A 19,889-nucleotide genomic window follows, 5' to 3' on the forward strand; every position below is an offset into this window, starting at 1 on the left:
GTGGATTTTTGAGCAGAAACCATAGAGGCAAAAAGGCAGTAGTATGATATATTTAAGATTGTGAAAGAGAAAAACTGCTAACCAAGAATTCTATACCCAGCAAAACAGTCCTTCAAAAACGAGTGGGATGTTAAAATATTTTCAGGCAAACAGTCTAAAGAATTTGTGAATAAGGGTCTGCTCTAGAAGAAATACTAGAGGAAGCACTATGTAGATAAGAAATGACGGGGGAGAGAGGTCTGAAGTAGAGTGCAGAGATGAAGACTATCAGTAAAGGTAAAAGGAGAAAAGAATAGATATGACATATAAAATCCAAAAAGCAAATTGGTAGAAGTTGTTACTGCCTTTACAGTAATTACTCTAAATGTTAATGGATTAAAATCCCCAACCAAAAGACATAGACTGGCAGAATGGATTAAAAAACAGGATCCATCTATATACTGTCTACAGGAGACTCATTTTCGACCCAAGGATAGAAACAGATAGGAGTGAAATGGTGGAACACCCATGAAAGAGCAGGGGTAGCTATACTAAGGTTTGATTTTTGAAAATGATTGTACAACTTTATAGCTTTTACAATGTGACCATGTGATTGTGAAAATCTTGTGTCTGATGCCCCTTTTATCCAGGGTATGGACAGATGAGTAAAAAACATTATCAAAAAATTAAAAAATAATAGGGGTGGATAAGGGATAAAAAAAACTGAGTAGATTGAAATGCTAGGGGTCAATGAGAAGGAGGGATAAGGGCTATAGGATGTAGGATTTTTTTCTTTATTTCTTTTGCTGGAGTGATGAAAATGTTCTAAAAATGATCATGATGATGAATATACAGCTATGTGGTGATATTGTGAGCCATCAATAGTATACTTTGCATGGACTGTATGTGTGTGAAGATATCTCATTGAAATATTTTTAAAATAATAATATAAAAAAATAAACTTTTGTTCCTCAAAGGACTTCGTCATGAAATTAAAATGATAACCTATACAATAGAGAAAACATTTGGAAAGCACATACCCAGTAGAGGTGTAATATCCAGACTACATAAAGAAATCCTTCAACTTAACAACAAAAAGCCAAACAACCCAATTAAAAAATGGGCAGAAGACTTGAACAGACATGTCTCCAGAAAGGACATGAAAACATGTTCAATATCATTAGTCATCAGGGAAATGCCAATTGAAGCCACAATGAGATGCCATTTCACGCCCATTAGAACAGCTGCTATTAAAAAAATGGAAACTGATCCAAGAAGTGCAGCAGCGCACCCCAAAGAGATTAGACCCAAATAGGCGTTCCCCAAGACACTTACTAGTTAGAATGTCAGAGGTCAAAGAGAAAGAGAGGATCTTGAAAGCAGCAAGAGAAAAACAATCCATCACATACAAGGGAAACCCAATAAGACTATGTGTAGATTTCTCAGCAGAAACCATGGAAGCTAGAAGACAGTGGAATGATATATTTAAGTTACTAAAAGAGAAAAACTGCCAACCAAGACTCCTATATCCAGCAAAATTGTCCTTCAAAAATGAGGGAGAAATTAAAACATTCTCAGACAAAAAGTCACTGAGAGAATTTGTGACCAAGAGACCAGCTCTGCAAGAAATACTAAAGGGAGCACTAGAGTCAGATACAAAAAGACAGAAGAGAGGCATGGAGAAGAGTGTAGAAAGAAGGAAAGTCAGATATGATATATATAATACAAAAGGCAAAATGGTAGAGGAAAATGTTATCCAAACAGTAGTAACTCTCGGTGTTGGTGGACTGAATTCCCCAATCGGGGGACATAGACTGGCGGAATGGATTGAAAAACAGGATCCTTCTATATGCTGTCTACAGGAAACACATCTTAGACCCAAAGATAAATATAGGTTGGGGGTGAAGGGTTGGGAAAAGATATTTCATGTGGATAACAACCAGAAAAGAGCAGGAGTGGCTGTGCTAATGTCCAACAAATTGGACTTCAAATGTAAGGCAGCTGAAAGAGACAAAGAAGGACACTATATACTGATAAAAGGAACAATTAAACAGGAGGACATAACAATCATAAATATTTACGCACCGAACAAGAATGCCCCAAAATACACGAGGAATACACTGCAAACACTGAAAAGGGAAATAGACACATATACCATAATAGTTGGAGACTTCAATTCACCACTCTCATCAATGGACAGAACATCTAGACAGAGGATCAATAAAGAAATAGAGAATCTGAATATTACTATAAATGAGCTAGACTTAACAGACATTTATAGGACATTACATCCCACAACAGCAGGATACACCTTTTTCTCAAGTGCTCATGGATCATTCTCAAAGATAGACCATATGCTGGGTCACAAAGCAAGTCTTAACAAATTTAAAAAGATTGAAATCATACACAACACTTTCTCGGATCATAAAGGAATGAAGTTGGAAATCAATAATAGGCAGAGTGCCAGAAAATTCACAAATACATGGAGGCTCAACAACACACTCTTAAACAACAACTGGGTCAAAGAAGAAATTGCAAGAGAAATTAGTAAATACCTAGAGGCGAATGAAAATGAAGACACAACATATCAAAACTTATGGGACGCAGCAAAGGCAGTGCTAAGAGGGAAATTTATTGCCCTAAAAGCCTATATCAGAAAAGAAGAAAAGGCAAAAATGCAGGAATTAACTGTCCACATGGAAGAACTGGAGAAAGAACAGCAAACTAATCCCAAAGCAAGCAAAAGGAAAGAAATAACAAAGATTAGAGCAGAAATAAATGAAATTGAAAACATGAAAACAATAGAGAAAATCAATAAGACCAGAAGTTGGTTCTATGAGAAAATCAATAAGATTGATGGGCCCTTAGCAAGATTGACAAAAAGAAGAAGAGAGAGGATGCAAATAAATAAGATCAGAAATGGAAGAGGAGACATAACTACTGACCTCACAGAAATAAAGGAGGTAATAACAGGATATTATGAACAACTTTACGCTAATAAATACAACAATTTAGATGAAATGGACGGGTTCCTGGAAAGACATGAACAACCAACTTTGACTCAAGAAGAAATAGATGACCTCAACAAACCAATCACAAGTAAAGAGATTGAATTAGTCATTCAAAAGCTCCCTAAAAAGAAAAGTCCAGGACCAGATGGCTTCACATGTGAATTCTATCAAACATTCCAGAAAGAATTAGTACCAACTCTCCTCAAACTCTTCAAAAAAATCGAAGTGAAGGGAAAACTACCTAATTCATTCTATGAAGCCAACATCACCCTCATACCAAAACCAGGCAAAGATATTACAAAAAAAGAAAACTACAGACCAATCTCTCTAATGAATACAGATGCAAAAATCCTCAATAAAATTCTAGCAAATCGTATCCAACAACATATTAAAAGAATTATACATCATGACCAAGTAGGATTCATCCCAAGTATGCAAGGATGGTTCAACATAAGAAAATCAATTAATGTAATACACCACATCAACAAATCAAAGCAGAAAAATCACATGATCATCTGAATTGATGCAGAGAAGGCATTTGACAAGATTCAACATCCTTTCCTGTTGAAAACACTTCAAAAGATAGGAATACAAGGGAACTTCCTTAAAATGATAGAGGGAATATATGAAAAACCCACAGCTAATATCATCCTCAATGGGGAAAAATTGAAAACTTTCCCCCTAAGATCAGGAACAAGACAAGGATGTCCATTATCACCACTGTTATTCAACATTGTGTTGGAAGTTCTAGCCAGAGCAATTAGACAAGAAAAAGAAATACAAGGCATCAAAATTGGAAAGGAAGAAGTAAAACTATCACTGTTTGCAGACGATATGATACTATACGTAGAAAACCCAGAAAAATCCACAACAAAATTACTAGAGCTAATAAATGAGTACAGCAAATTAGCAGGCTACAAGATCAACATTCAAAAATCTGTAGCATTTCTATACACTAGTAATGAACAAGCTGAGGGGGAAATCAAGAAACGAATCCCATTTACAATCGCAACTAAAAGAATAAAATACCTAGGAATAAATTTAACCAAAGAGACAAAAAACCTATATAAAGAAAACTACAAAAAACTGCTAAAAGAAATCACAGAAGACCTAAATAGATGGAAGGGCATACTGTGTTCATGGATTGGAAGACTAAATATAATTAAGTGTCAATCCTACCTAAACTGATCTACAGATTCAATGCAATACCAATCAAAATCCCAACAACTTATTTTTCAGAATTAGAAAAACCAATAAGCAAATTTATCTGGAAGGGCAGGGTGCCCCAAATTGCTAAAAACATCTTGAGGAAAAAAAACGAAGCTGGAGGTCTCACGATGCCGGACTTTAAGGCATATTATGAAGCCACAGTGGTCAAAACAGCATGGTATTGGCATAAAGATAGATATATCGACCAATGGAATCGAATAGAGTGCTCAGATATAGACCCTCTCATCTATGGACATTTGATCTTTGATAAGGCAGTCAAGCCAACTCACCTGGGACAGAACAGTCTCTTCAATAAATGGTGTCTAGAGAACTGGATATCCATATGTAAAAGAATGAAAGAAGACCCGTATCTCACACCTTATACAAAAGTTAACTCAAAATGGATCCAAGATCTAAACATTAGGTCTAAGACCATAAAACAGTTAGAGGAAAATGTAGGGAGATATCTTATGAATCTTACAACTGGAGGCGGTTTTATGGACCTTAAACCTACAGCAAGAGCACTGAAGAAAGAAATAAATAAATGGGAGCTCCTCAAAATTAAACACTTTTGTGCATCGAAGAACTTCATCAAGAAAGTAGAAAGACAGCCTACACAATGGGAGATAATATTTGGAAATGACATATCAGATAAAGGTCTAGTATCCAGAATTTATAAAGAGATTGTTCAACTCAACAACAAAAAGACAGCCAACCCAATTACAAAATGGGAAAAAGACTTGAACAGACACCTACCAGAAGAGGAAATACAGATGGCCAAGAGGCACATGAAGAGATGCTCAATGTCCCTGGCCATTAGAGAAATGCAAATCAAAACCACAATGAGATATCATCTCACACCCACCAGAATGGCCGTTATCAACAAAACAGAAAATGACAAGTGCTGGAGAGGATGCGGAGAAAGAGGCACACTTATCCACTGTTGGTGGGAATGTCAAATGGTGCAACCACTGTGGAAGGCAGTTTGGCGGTTCCTCAAAAAGCTGAATATAGAATTGCCATACGACCCAGCAATACCATTGCTAGGTATCTACTCAAAGGACTTAAGGGCAAAGACACAAACGGACATTTGCACACCAGTGTTTATAGCAGCGTTATTTACATTTGCAAAGAGATGGAAACAGCCAAAATGTCCATCAACAGAAGAATGGCTAAACAAACTGTGGTATATACGTACGTTGGAATATTATGCAGCTTTAAGACAAGATAAACTTATGAAACATGTAATAACATGGATGGACCTAGAGAACATTATGCTGAGTGAGTCTAGCCAAAAACTAAAGGACAAATACTGTATGGTCCCACTGATGTGAACGGACATTCGAGAATAAACTTGAAATATGTCATTGGTAACAGAGTTCAGCAGGAGTTAGAAACAGGGTAAGACAATGAGTAATTGGAGCTGAAGGGATACAGACTGTGCAACAGGGCTAGATACAAAAACTCAAAAATGGACAGCACAATAATACCTAATTGTAAATTAATCATGTTAAAACACTGAATGAAGCTGCATCTGAGCTATAGGGTTTTTTTTTGTTTTTGTTTGTTTGTTTGTTTGTTTTTCTATTATTACTACTTTTATTTCTTTTCTCTATATTAACATTTTATATCTTTTTCTGTTGTGTTGCTAGTTCCTCTAAACCGATGCAAATGTACTAAGAAACGATGATCATGCATCTCTGTGATGATAAGAATTACTGAGTGCATATGTAGAATGGTATGATTTCTAAATGTTGTGTTAATTTCTTTTTTTTCTTTCCGTTAATAAAAAAAAAAAAGGAAACTAGTGTTGTAGTGATTGCAAAGAAAGAGGAGCACTCATTCATTGCTGGTGGGAATGTAAAATGATGCAGTCATTGTGGAAGACAGTTTTGCAGTCCCTCAGGAAACTAAAAATAGAACTACCATATGACACAGTAATCCCAGTACTAGATACATACCCAAAAGAATTGAAAACCGGGACTTGAACAGTTATTTATACACCAATAGTGGCATTATTCACAATTTCCAGAAGATGGAAGCAACCCAAGTGTCCATCAACTGATGAATGGTTAAACAATATGGTGTATACATAAAATGGAATATTATTTAACTATAAAAAGGACTGACGTCCCCATACATGGGACAACATGGATGAATCTTGAAGACATCATGTTGAGCTACTAAGCCAGATACAAAAGGACAAATAATTATATGAGCTCACTGTATTGAAATAATTAGAAGTAGTGAACTCACAGAGAGTCAATATCTGGAATATTGGTTACCAGAGGATGAGGGAGTGGGGTGGATAGGAATGGGAAATTAAAGGCTTGAAATGTACAGGGTTCCTATTCAGAATGACGGAAATATTTTGGTAATTGATGAGAGTGATGGTAACACAACATTGCAAGTGTAAGTAATATCAATGAAATATATATCTGGATTGTGATTAGAAAGGGAAATGTTAGTTTATATATGATATTTAATTGTGACTAAAAAGGAAAATGTTAGGTTATATATTTATATCATGACAGAATACAATTTTATTAAAAAAAATCCATGGAACTATACTACACAATTGGTGCACCCTAAGTTTAACCATGGACTTTAATTAATAGTAGTTATAAAAATGTGCTATCATCAGTTGTAAAAAAAATTTCCACACCAGAGGAAGATGCTGTTGGCGAGGTGGCATGTGGGAATCCCACATTTTATGCCTGATTGTTCTGTAAACCCACAACTTCTCTAAAAGAGGGAGGAAAAATCATGAAAGTAGTGACTAGTCCTTTTTTATAGTTCTCTGTCAAATTTAGAAATTATCTGTGTACTTGCATAGAACAAGTAATTTCACTGAAAAGAATAAGATTTTACTCCTTTATTTCTAAATCAAGTGAAAAATAAGATAAAGAATGAAAAGTTCAATTATTTTTTGGTGATTTAAATTATTTGCGTTTTTTTAGAAATGAACAACTTTCCTGTCTTACAGATGTGTATCCCAGGGGATATAAACATAGAACAATGCACAAATGAATCGACCATTAAAAAAAAAAAGAAAGTGCTATCATCAACAGTAAGAAATGTTTCACACCAATGCAAGGTGTTAGTGGTGGAATGATATTTGCGATTCCTGTATTTTATGAATGATTGTTCTGTAAACCCATAACTTCTTTAATAAAGAAAAAAAATGCTGTGGGCTGAGGAGTTTTTTTCTGGAAGAAATAAGGATCTTGTGACCAGCTACCACAATTTTGCGAGAGTATGTTATTTGGTAATTTACCCGTATATTTGTTTCTCCTATAGCGACTGGCAGCAGAATCTCTAAATGAAAACCAGCCTTTGAGTCATTCAACAACTATTGAGGACCTCCTACTACCCATTGGGAGCCCTCTTGAGATTACAGTTCTCTTTCAGACTAACAGGAAGAGGAGACTCTGGGAAGAAGGGAGGGATAAGATGCCCAGGAACTTTAGGGTAGAGGGTGGCAGCCCTGGAAGGAGAGTAAACTGGCTGAACCCCAGGCCTGCAGGCTAGGGACTTAGGGATGGGGGAAGGACTGAGGATGAACACGGGTATTGGGCAGGAAAAATGCCTGGAAGACAGCTACCTTAAGAAGGACTGCAGACAGGGGTGGAGAGCTGGTGGAGTCCAGGGCAGTGGCCCTAGAGAGCACACCCAGCTCCTGTGGGACCCCAGAGCCCAGAGGGGAAACTGAAAATAGAAGCATCAAGGGCAGTGTTCACCTGTTTATAAATTTTGCCTTGGGAAGATCCTGACAAACCTCATTTTAATCTTACATGGTATTGGTAGTGAGGCAAGAGACCAGAGCTGGGAAGCCACTCTGTTTCTCTGCTCCTCCCTGCCCCTTACTCATCTTTTCCCTTGCTGCACTTGATTTTTCAAATTGATGGAAGTTTTGTCATCTCACTTAACTGCCCACAGATTTAAAAGCACAAGACTAGCCAGATAAGGTCTAAGGGGCTTCTCATCAGGTCCAATAGCTATGACACTGCCATGAAATCCATATAGCAGTTAAGTACAGTCCATAACAATGGAAATAAGCTTTGCTTCGGATAAACCAAAATGCTCTTACAAGTCAAATGCACCATTAGCGGATCCATTTCCAAGAAGGGGCCTATATAATGACACTTTTTCATGTATCAAATGAAGAATGATGATGGTTCTTGGTCCTGCCCATGTAACTAACTCTATGAGAAAATCATCCACTTATACAATTATGCCCTGTAGACAGGGAAGGGAGGATGAGAGCTGAGCAATTACTTTGGAATTGGAATCTCTACTCTCAGAGAGTTTTTAAAAAACCCGTTTGTTTCTGGGTGATTTTAGCATCATTGGCATGATAGATTTTTCAGGCTCTTCCCAGCACTATGATTTTGTGACCTTCTCTCTAAGGATAATGTGCCCTGGTGCACAGACCTCGCTTCTAATTTGTTGTGAGGTCACATTGCAAAATCATACCTGACGTTGGATGCCAAACCAAAACCTAACTGCTGGTATTGAAATGTTTTAATTCATATCACCTTCGATTCAATTGCAGGTTATCTTTATTTTAATTTATTTTTTTTAATTTTTTAAAAAATATATAACAACAAACAAACAAACATCTTATGATCATTCTGTTCTACATATATAATCAATAATTCACAATATCATCACATAGTTGCATATTCATTATTATGATCATTTCTTGGAACATTTGCATCAATTCAGAAAAAGAAATAAAAAGACAACAGAAAAAGATTCATACATACCATACCCCTCCCTTACCCTTCCCTTTCATTGATCACTAGCATTTCAGTTTAAATCTATTTTAACATTTGTTCCCCTTATTATTTATTTTTAATCCATATATTTTACTGTCTGTTGATAAGGTAGATAAAAGAAGCATCAGACTCAAGGTTTTCATAATCACACAGTTGCATTGCAAAAGCTATATTATTATACAATCATCTTCAAGAAACATGGCTATTGGAACACAGCTCTACATTTTCAGGCAGTTCCCTCCAGCCTCTCCATTACATCTTGACTAACAAGGTGATATCTATTTAGTACATAAGAATAACCTCCAGGATAACCTCTCGACTCTGTTTGGAATCTCTCAGCCACTGACACTTTATTTTGTCTCTTTTCACTCTTCCCCCTTACAGGTTATCTTTAGATGGTGGAAGATCTCTCTGAGGAGTGAGTATCGAACAGCAAAACCTGGAGAAGCAAAGGAAACTCATGTAGACTTCCTGGAGAATTCACAGCTTCAAAGTAAGGAAGCGAGCATACTCTGTACTTGTTGCTACTAAGTTCTCTTTAATTAGTGACCAGAGAAGTATCATCAATTGAAATTTTGTTATGTAATTATGTATTTTTATAACAGAACATTGGGTTCTTAAAAAAAACAAAACCCCCCAAACTGTTAACATATCATGAAATTTCTTTTGGGAAAAATCTTAAGTATTTAAGATTCCAGGTCAACATATGGGTTACATTAACAAGATTAAATCATGTAAATAGAAATTTTGTTATAATATTTTATTAAAATGAATTTCCTTTAGTTTAGAAGTAAATTAAAAATCTTTTTGAAATAGATTTAAATTGTCAGTTCACTGAACTCTTAAGCACCTTATCATTAAAGATCTCTCCCACTACTATTTTTTTTATTATCATCGTTTGCTTGGGAAGTAGGCTTAAATAAGTAGCACTTTGACTTAATATACATTTTCCTCCAGTTTCTTTATTCTTTTAAATTAAAAAAAAATTTTATTAATAAAACCAATCAACACACAATATGAACATTCTCTTTTTTCCATCACATAGTTGTATATTCGTCATCGTGATCATTTCTTAGGACATTTGCATCAATTCAGAAAAAGAAATAAAAAGACAACAGAAAAAAATTCATACATACCATACCCTTTACCCTTCCCTTTCACTGATCACTAGCATTTTGATCTACTAAATTTATTTTTGTTCCCCTATTATTTATTTATTTTTATTCCATATGTTTTACTCATCTGTTGATAAGGTAGATAAAAGGAGCATCAGACACAAGGTTTTCACAATCACACAGTCACATTGTGAAAGCTATATCGTTATACAATTATCTTCAAGGAACATGGCTACTGGAACACAGCTCTACGTTTTCAGGCAGTTCCCTCCTTTCTTTTTTTTTAAAAAAAATTATTATTATTTTTTATTAGAGAAGTTGTGGGTTTACGAAACAATCATGCATAAAATACAGGATTCCCATATACCATCCCACAACCAACACCTTACGTTGGTGTGGAACATTTCTTATAGTTGATGTCAGCACTTTTTTATCAGCTTACTATTTTTTTTTAACAGTAATTACCTTTGTTACAATTGATAGAAAATTATTAAATCAAATTATTACCTATCATCATAATTTACATTATGTGTGTTTTTTCCTCAAAGGACCCTATTATTTATTCTTTAACTTTTTTTATTGTATAATATAATGTATAACAATAAGCAATCATACTCGTTTGTTAAACTCTGCTTTCTCTATGTAACTCCACCATTACCTTTGATCTTTCTGTCCTACTCTTTAGGGGTATTTGGGCTATGACCATTCCAAGTTTTTCATGTTCGAAGGGGCTGTAAATAACAGGGGGTAGGGAGATGGAACTAGCTAATGTTCTGCTAGGTTTCAGGAGTTATCTGGTCCAGAGACCCATCTGGAGGTTGTAGGTTGAAAGTTACCCTAGTGCATGGAATCTTTGTAGAATCTTATATATCGCCATAGGTGTTCTTTAGGATTCGCTGGAATGGTTTTGGTTGGGGTTTGGCAAGTTATGATAGGTAGCAATGTCTAACTGACCCTTGCATAAGAGGGACCTCCAGAGTAGCCTCTTGACTCTATTTGAACTCTTTCAGCCACTAATACCTTATTTGTTACATTTCTTTCCCCACTTTTGGTCAGGATGGCATTGTTGATCCCATCATACCACCCTATTATTAACACCTTGCATTAGTATCATACATTTGCTATAATTCATAAAAGAACATTCTTTATTTTTTTAAAATTTATTTATTTATTTATTTAAAAAAATTAAGAACAAAACCATTAACATATCATTCCGTTCTACATATATAGTCAGTAATTCTCAATATTATCACATACTTGCATATTCATCATTTCTTAGAACATTTGCATCAATTCAGAAAAAGAAGACAGCAGAAAAAGAAATAAAGCAATAACAGAGAAAAAAAAAGATTATACATACCATACCCCTTATCCCTCGCTTTCATTTATTACTAGCATTTCAAACTAAATTTATTTTAACATTTGTTCCCCCTATTATTATTTTTTTATTAATTAACGGAAAAAAAAGAAATTAACCCAACATTTAGAAATCATACCATTCTACATATGCAATCAGTAATTCTTAACATCATCACATAGATGCATTATCATCGTTCCTTAGTACATTTGCATCGGTTTAGAAGAAATAGCAACACAACAGAAAAAGATATAGAATGTTAATATAGAGAAAAAAAATAAAAGTAATAATAATAGTAAAAAAAAAAAACCTGTAGCTCAGATGCAGCTTCATTCAGTGTTTTAACATGATTACTTTACAATTAGGTATTATTGTGCTGTCCATTTTTGAGTTTTTGTATCTAGTCCTGTTGCACAGTCTGTATCCCTTCAGCTTCAATCACCCATTATCTTACCCTGTTTCTAACTCCTGCTGGACTCTGTTACCAATGACATATTCCAAGTTTATTCTCGAATGTCGGTTCACATCAGTGGGACCATACAGTATTTGTCCTTTAGTTTTTGGCTAGACTCACTCAGCATAATGTTCTCTAGGTCCATCCATGTTATTACATGATTCATAAGTTTATCCTGTCTTAAAGCTGCATAATAGTCCATCGTATGTACATACCACAGTTTGTTTAGCCACTCGTCTGTTGATGGACATTTTGGCTGTTTCCATCTCTTTGCAAATGTAAATAACACTGCTATAAACACTGGTGTGCAAATTTCCATTTGTGTCTTTGCCCTTAAGTCCTTTGAGTAGATACCCAGCAATGGTATTGCTGGGTCGTTTGGCAATTCTATATTCAGCTTTTTGAGGAACCGCCAAACTGCCTTCCACAGTGGTTGCACCATTTGACATTCCCACCAACAGTGGATAAGTGTGCCTCTTTCTCTGCATCCTCTCCAGGACTTGTCATTTTCTGTTTTGTTGATAATGGCCATTCTGGTGGGTGTGAGATGATATCTCATTGTGGTTTTGATTTGCATTTCTCTAATGGCCAGAGACATTGAGCATCTCTTCATGTGCTTTTTGGCCATTTGTATTTCCTCTTCTGATAGGTGTCTGTTCAAGTCTTTTTCCCATTTTGTAATTGGGTTGGCTGTCTTTTTGTTGTTGTTGAGTTGAACAATCTCTTTATAAATTCTGGATACTAGACCTTTATCTGATATGTCATTTCCAAATATTGTCTCCCATTGTGTAGGCTGTCTTTCTACTTTCTTGATGAAGTTCTTTGATGCACAAAAGTGTTTAATTTTGAGGAGCTCCCATTTATTTATTTCCTTCTTCAGTGCTCTTGCTTTAGGTTTAAGGTCATAAAACCGCCTCCAATTGTAAGTTTCATAAGAGATCTCCCTACATTTTCCTCTAACTGTTTTATGGTCTTAGACCTAATGTTTAGATCTTTGCTCCATTTTGAGTTAACTTTTGTATAGGGTGTGAGATACGGGTCCTCTTTCATTCTTTTGCATATGGATATCCAGTTCTCTAGGCACCATTTATTGAAGAGACTGTTCTGTCCCAGGTGAGTTGGCTTGACTGCCTTATCAAAGATCAAATATCCATAGACGAGAGGGTCTATATCTGAGCACTCTATTCGATTCCATTGGTCGATATATCTATCTTTATGCCAATACCATGCTGTTTTGACCACTGTGGCTTCATAATATGCCTTAAAGTCAGGCAGCGCGAGACCTCCAGCTTCGTTTTTTTTCCCTGAAGATGTTTTCAGCATTTCGGGGCACCCTGCCCTTCCAGATAAATTTGCTTATTGGTTTTTCTATTTCTGAAAAATAAGTTGTTGGGATTTTGATTGGTATTGCATTGAATCTGTAAATCAATTTAGGTAGGATTGACATCTTAACTATATTTAGTCTTCCAATCTATGAACACGGTATGCCCTTCCATCTATTTAGGTCTTCTGTGATTTCTTTTAACAGTTTTTTGTAGTTTTCTTTATATAGGTTTTTTGTCTCTTTAGTTAAATTTATTCCTAGGTATTTTATTCTTTTAGTTGCAATTGTAAATGGGATTTGTTTCTTGATTTCCCCCTCAGCTTGTTCATTACTAGTGTATAGAAATGCTACAGATTTTTGAATGTTGATCTTGTAACCTGCTACTTTGCTGTACTCATTTATTAGCTCTAGTAGTATTGCTGTGGATTTTTCCGGGTTTTCGACATATAGTATCATATCGTCTGCAAACAGTGATAGTTTTAATTTTTCCTTTCCAATTTTGATGCCTTGTATTTCTTTTTCTTGTCTAATTGCTCTGGCTAGAACCTCCAACACAATGTTGAATAATAGTGGTGATAGTGGACATCCTTGTCTTGTTCCTGATCTTAGGGGAAAAGTTTTCAATTTTCCCCCATTGAGGATGATATTAGCTGTGGGTTTTTCATATATTCCCTCTATCATTTTAAAGAAGTTCCTTTGTATTCCTATCTTTTGAAGTGTTTTCAACAGAAAAAGATGTTGAATCTTGTCAAATGCCTTCTCTGCATCAATTGAGATGATCATGTGGTTTTTCTGCTTTGATTTGATGATACAGTGTATTACATTAATTGATTTTCTTATGTTGAACCATCCTTGCATACCTGGGATGAATCCTACTTGGTCATGATGTATAATTCTTTTAATGTATTGTTGGATACGATTTGCTAGAATTTTATTGAGGATTTTTGCATCTATATCATTAGACAGATTGGCCTGTAGTTTTCTTTTTTTGTAATATCTTTGCCTGGTTTTGGTATGAGGGTGATGTTGGCTTCATAGAATGAATTAGGTAGTTTTCCCTCCACTTCAATTTTTTTAAAGAGTTTGAGGAGAGTTGGTACTAATTCTTTCTGGAATGTTTGATAGAATTCACATGTGAAGCCGTCTGGTCCTGGACTTTTCTTTTTAGGAAGCTTTTGAATGACTGATTCAATTTCTTTACTTGTGATTGGTTTGTTGAGGTCATCTATTTCTTCTTGAGTCAAAGTTGGTTGTTCATGTCTTTCCAGGAACCCGTCCATTTAATCTAAATTGTCGTATTTATTAGCGTAAAGTTGTTCATAGTATCCTGTTATTACCTCCTTTATTTCCGTGAGGTCAGTAGTTATGTCTCCTCTTCCATTTCTGATCTTATTTATTTGCATCCTCTCTCTTCTTCTTTTTGTCAATCTTGCTAAGGGCCCATAAATCTTATTGATTTTCTCATAGAACCAACTTCTGGTCTTATTGATTTTCTCTATTGTTTTCATGTTTTCAATTTCATTTATTTCTGCTCTAATCTTTGTTATTTCTTTCCTTTTTCTTGCTTTGGGATTCGTTTGCTGTTCTTTCTCCAGTTCTTCCAAGTGGACAGTTAATTCCTGCACTTTTGCCTTTTCTTCTTTTCTGATAAAGGCATTTAGGGCAATAAATTTCCCTCTAAGCACTGCCTTTGCTGCGTCCCATAAGTTTTGATATGTTGTGTTTTCATTTTCATTCGCCTCGAGGTATTTACTAATTTCTCTTGCAATTTTTTCTTTGACCCACTTGTTGTCTAAGAGTGTGTTGTTGAGCCTCCACGTATTTGTGAATTTTCTGGCACTTTGCCTATTATTGATTTCCAACTTCATTCCTTTATGATCCGAGAAAGTGTTGTGTATGATTTCAATTTTTTTACATTTGTTAAGACTTGCGTTGTGACCCAGCATATGGTCTATCTTTGAGAATGATCCATGAGCACTTGAGAAAAAGGTGTATCCTGCTGTTGTGGGATGTAATGTCCTATAAATGTCTGTTAAGTCTAGCTCATTTATAGTAATATTCAGATTCTCTATTTCTTTATTAATCCTCTGTCTAGATGTTCTTTCCATTGATGAGAGTGGTGAATTGAAGTCTCCAACTATTATGGTATATGTGTCTATTTCCCTTTTCAGTGTTTGCAGTGTATTCCTCGCGTATTTTGGGGCATTCTTGTTCGGTGCGTAAATATTTATGATTGTTATGTCTTCTTGTTTAATTGTTCCTTTTATTAGTATATAGTGTCCTTCCTTGTCTCTTTTAACTGTTTTACATTTGAAGTCTAATTTGTTGGATATTAGTATAGCCACTCCTGCTCTTTTCTGGTTGTTATTTGCATGAAATATCTTTTCCCAACCTTTCACTTTCAACCTATGTTTATCTTTGGGTCTAAGATGTGTTTCCTGTAGACAGCATATAGAAGGATCCTGTTTTTTAATCCATTCTGCCAGTCTATGTCTTTTGATTGGGGAATTCAGTCCATTAACATTTAGTGTTATTACTGTTTGGATAATATTTTCCTCTACCATTTTGCCTTTTGTATTATATATATCATGTCTGACTTTCCTTCTTTCTACACTCTTCTCCATACCTCTCTCTTCTGTCTTTTTGTATCTGACTCTAGTGCTCCCTTTAGTATTTCTTGCAGAGCTGGTCTCTTGGTCACAAATTCTCTCAGTGACTTTTTGTCTGAGAATGTTTTAATTTCTCCCTCATTTTTGAAGGACAATTTTGCTGGGTATAGGAGTCTTGGTTGGCAGTTTTTCTCTTTTAGTAATTTAAATATATCATCCCACTGTCTTCTAGCTTCCATGGTTTCTGCTGAGAAATCTACACATAGTCTTATTGGGTTTCCCTTGTATATGATGGATTGTTTTTCTCTTGCTGCTTTCAAGATCCTCTCTTTCTGTTTGACCTCTGACATTCTAACTAGTAAGTGTCTTGGAGAATGCCTGTTTTTGGTCTAATCTCTTTGGGGCGCGCTGCAGTTCTTGGATCTATAATTTTAGGTCTTTCATAAGAGTTGGGAAATTTTCAGTGATAATTTCTTCCATTAGTTTTTCTCCTCCTTTCCCCTTCTCTTCTCCTTCTGGGACACCCACAACACGTATATTTGTGCGGTTCATATTGTCCTTGAGTTCCCTGATACCCTGTTCAAATTTTTCCATTCTTTTCCTGATAGTTTCTGTTTCTTTTTGGAATTCAGATGTTCCATCCTCCAAATCACTAATTCTATCTTCTGTCTCTTTAAATCTATCATTGTAGGTATCCATTGTTTTTTCCATCTTTTCTACTTTATCCTTCACTTCCATAAGTTCTGTGTTTTGTTTTTTCAGTTTTTCTATTTCTTCTTTTTGTTCAGCCCATGTCTTCTTCATGTCCTCCCTCAATTTATCGATTTCGTTTTTGAAGAGGTTTTCCATTTCTGTTCGTATATTCAGCATTAGTTGTCTCAGCTCCTGTATCTCATTTGAACTATTGGTTTGTTCTTTTGACTGGGCCATATTTTCAATTTTCTGAGCGTGATCCGTTATCTTCTGCTGGCGTCTGGGCATTTAGTCAGATTTCCCTGGGTGTTGGACCCAACAGATTGAAAGATTTTTCTGTGAAATCTCTGGGTTCTGTTTTTCTTATCCTGCCCAGTAGGTGGTGCTCGTGGCACACGTTTGTCTGCGGGTACCACCAGTAAAAGGTGCTGTGGGTTCTTTAACTTTGGAAAACTCTCACCGTGGGGGAGGTTCACCAGCTGAAGTGGCTTGGAAGAGTGCCAGCTGGCCCAGGGATCCAAACGTGGGGAGGGTTGCCGGCCGCCGCAGCCCGTGAGAGCACCCATCCGAATCTCCTAGTCGGCCCGGGGCGCCAAGCGTGGCGGGAGGGCGCCAGCCGCCGCGGCCCTGGAGAGTGCACCTTTCCCAGCCGGACCGGGAAGTCACGTGTTTGGAAGGGACCCCGGTCACCGTTCTCCGCGGCCTGGGGATCTCCGATCCAATTCTCCCAGTTGGTCCTGGAGGCCATGCATGGGGGGGGGTGGTGCCAGCTGCCGTGGCTTGAGGGGACCGCCTGTCCAATTGTCCCAGCTGGTCTGGGAAGGAGGAAGGGAGGGACTCTGGGCACTTGCCACCCTGGCCCGGGGAAACCCGCGCCCCTCGGCGATCTCACCGGAGCGGCTTCTCTCAGCCAGTCAGCCGTTCCAGGATGGGGTACGCTGTCTTTTTTATGTCTGTCGTGGCTCCGGGAGCTGTTCTGTATCATTTCTACTCCCCTAGTAGCTGTTCTGGAGGAGGAACTAAGATCCGCACGTCTTACTAAGCCGCCATCTTCTCCGGAAGTCGCACACATTCTTAATATGTGATCATTCCATTCTACATATATAATCAGTAATCCATAATATCATCACATAGTTGCATGTGATCATCATGATCATTTCTTAGAACATTTGCATTAATTCGGAAAAAGAAATAAAAAGACAACAGAAAAATAAAATGAAAACAGAAAAAAAACATACATACCATACCCCTTACTCCTCCCTTTCATTGATCACCAGCATTTCAAACTAAATTTATTTTAACATTTGTTCCCCCTATTATTTATTTTTATTCCATATGTTCTACTCATCTGTTGACAAGGTAGATAAAAGGAGCATAAGACAAGGTTTTCACAATCACACAGTCACATTGTGAAAGCTATATCATTAGTCAATCATCCTCAAGAAACATGACTACTGGAACACAACTCTACATTTTCAGGCAGTTCCCTCCAGCCTCTCCATTACATCTTGATTAACAAGATGATATCTATTTAGTGTATAAGAATAACCTCCAGGATAACCTCTCAACACTGTTTGGAATCTCTCAGCCATTGACACTTTGTTTCATTTCACTCTTCCCCCATTTGGTTGAGAGGATTTTCTCAATCCCTTGATGGTGAGTCTCAGCTCATTCTCAGATTTCTGTCCCACGTTGCCAGGAAGGTCCACACCCCTGGGAGTCATGTCCCATGTAGACAGGGGGAGGGTGGTGAGTCTGCTTGCTGTGTTGGCTGGAGAAAGAGGCCACATCTGAGCAACAAAAGAGATTCTCTTGGGAGTGACTCTTAGGCCTAATTTTAAGTAGATTTGAGCTATCCTTTGCGGGGTTAAGTTTCATATGAACGAACCCCAAGATTAGGGGCTCAGCCTATAGCTTTGGTTGTCCACATTGCTTGTGAGAATATCAAGAATTAAACTTGGGGAGGTTGAATTTTCCCCTATTCTCACCATTCCCCAAAGGGGGGTTTGTAAATACTTTTTTGCTCACTGATCAAATCACTCTGGGATTGATCGAGACATCACTCTGGACAGACCAACAAAATCTCATGTCCTACCCAAGGTTCCATGTACTTATGTCATTCAACCAAGCTCTCTACACAAGTTATATTAGGAAATACACTAGTCAAAATATAAATTTTGTAACAAATAAACATTTTTTGCTTTAGTCTCACACATAAGTTGAAATTTTAAAATATTAATTACCATCTATTTTCAGCACCCTGCAATAATGATATTCCTTTGTTCTTACTCATGCCAAAACATTTTTTAAATTTGTACATTTAGTCACTGTCATTATACACTCTAGGCAATCCTAGATTATACCATCTCAATCTTTATTGTCTATCTTTCTTTTTGATTTCATTTGTGCCCCCAGCCATCCTCCCTCTATCATTCTCCCATTCAGCTTCATTCAGTGTTTTAACATAATTGTATTACAGTTAGGTAGTATTGTGCTGTCCATTTCTGAGTTTTTACATTCAGTCCTGTTGCACAATCTGTATCCCTTCAGCTCCAATTACCCAATATCGTACCCTATTTCTATCTCCTGATGGTCTCTGTTACCAATGAAATTCTCCAAGTTTATTCACTAATGTCAGTTCTGATCAGTGAGACCATAAAGTATTTGTCCTTTTGGCTAATCTCACTCAGCATAATGTCCATAAGGTCCACCCATGTTGTTACATGCTTCATAACTTTATTCTGTCTTACATCTGCATAATATTCCATCGTATGTATATACCACAATTTATTTAGCCACCCATCTGTTGATGGACATTTTGGCTGTTTCCATCTCTTGGAAATTGTAAATAATGCTGCTATAAACATTGGTGTGCAAATATCCATATGTGTCCTTGCCCTCATGTCCTTTGAGTAGAGACAGCATGTAGATGGATCCCATTCCCTAATCCATTCTGCCAGTCCATGTCCCCTGATTGGGAAGCTTAATCCATCAACATCAGTGTTATTACTGCTCAGGCAGTACCCTTCTCTACCATTTTGCCTTTTGGCTTTTATATGTCCTTCTAATTTTCCTTCTTTTTACCTTTACTCATGGTCTTTCTTTCTACATTCTTCTCCACACCTCTCTCTTCTGCCTTCATATCTGTCTCTAGTGCTCCCTTTAGTGTTTCTTGCAGAGCTGGTCTCTTGGTCACGAATTCTCTCAGTGATTTTTTGTCTGAAAATGTTTTAATTTCCCCTCATTTTTGAAGGACAATTTTGCTGGATATAGAATTCTCGGTTGGCAGTTTTTCTCTTTTAATAATTTAAATATATCATCCCACTGTCTTCTTGCCTCCATGGTTTCTGTTGAGAA

General features: G+C 36.6%; 1 protein-coding gene across 2 annotated transcripts in view; it reads left to right on the top strand.

Moving 5' to 3' along the window:
• The window catches only part of FBXO36 (F-box protein 36), a 155,794-nt gene that overhangs the window by 89,826 nt on the left and 46,079 nt on the right, over nt 1-19,889 (top strand). For both annotated transcript variants that reach the window (XM_077155382.1, XM_077155383.1), the window contains one exon: nt 9,365-9,473. In XM_077155382.1, coding sequence (XP_077011497.1) covers nt 9,365-9,473 — 109 coding nt within the window. The remainder of the gene's footprint in view (nt 1-9,364; nt 9,474-19,889) is intronic.

This window comes from Tamandua tetradactyla, chromosome 3, assembly GCF_023851605.1.
Source record: "Tamandua tetradactyla isolate mTamTet1 chromosome 3, mTamTet1.pri, whole genome shotgun sequence".
Taxonomy (NCBI): domain Eukaryota; kingdom Metazoa; phylum Chordata; class Mammalia; order Pilosa; family Myrmecophagidae; genus Tamandua; species Tamandua tetradactyla.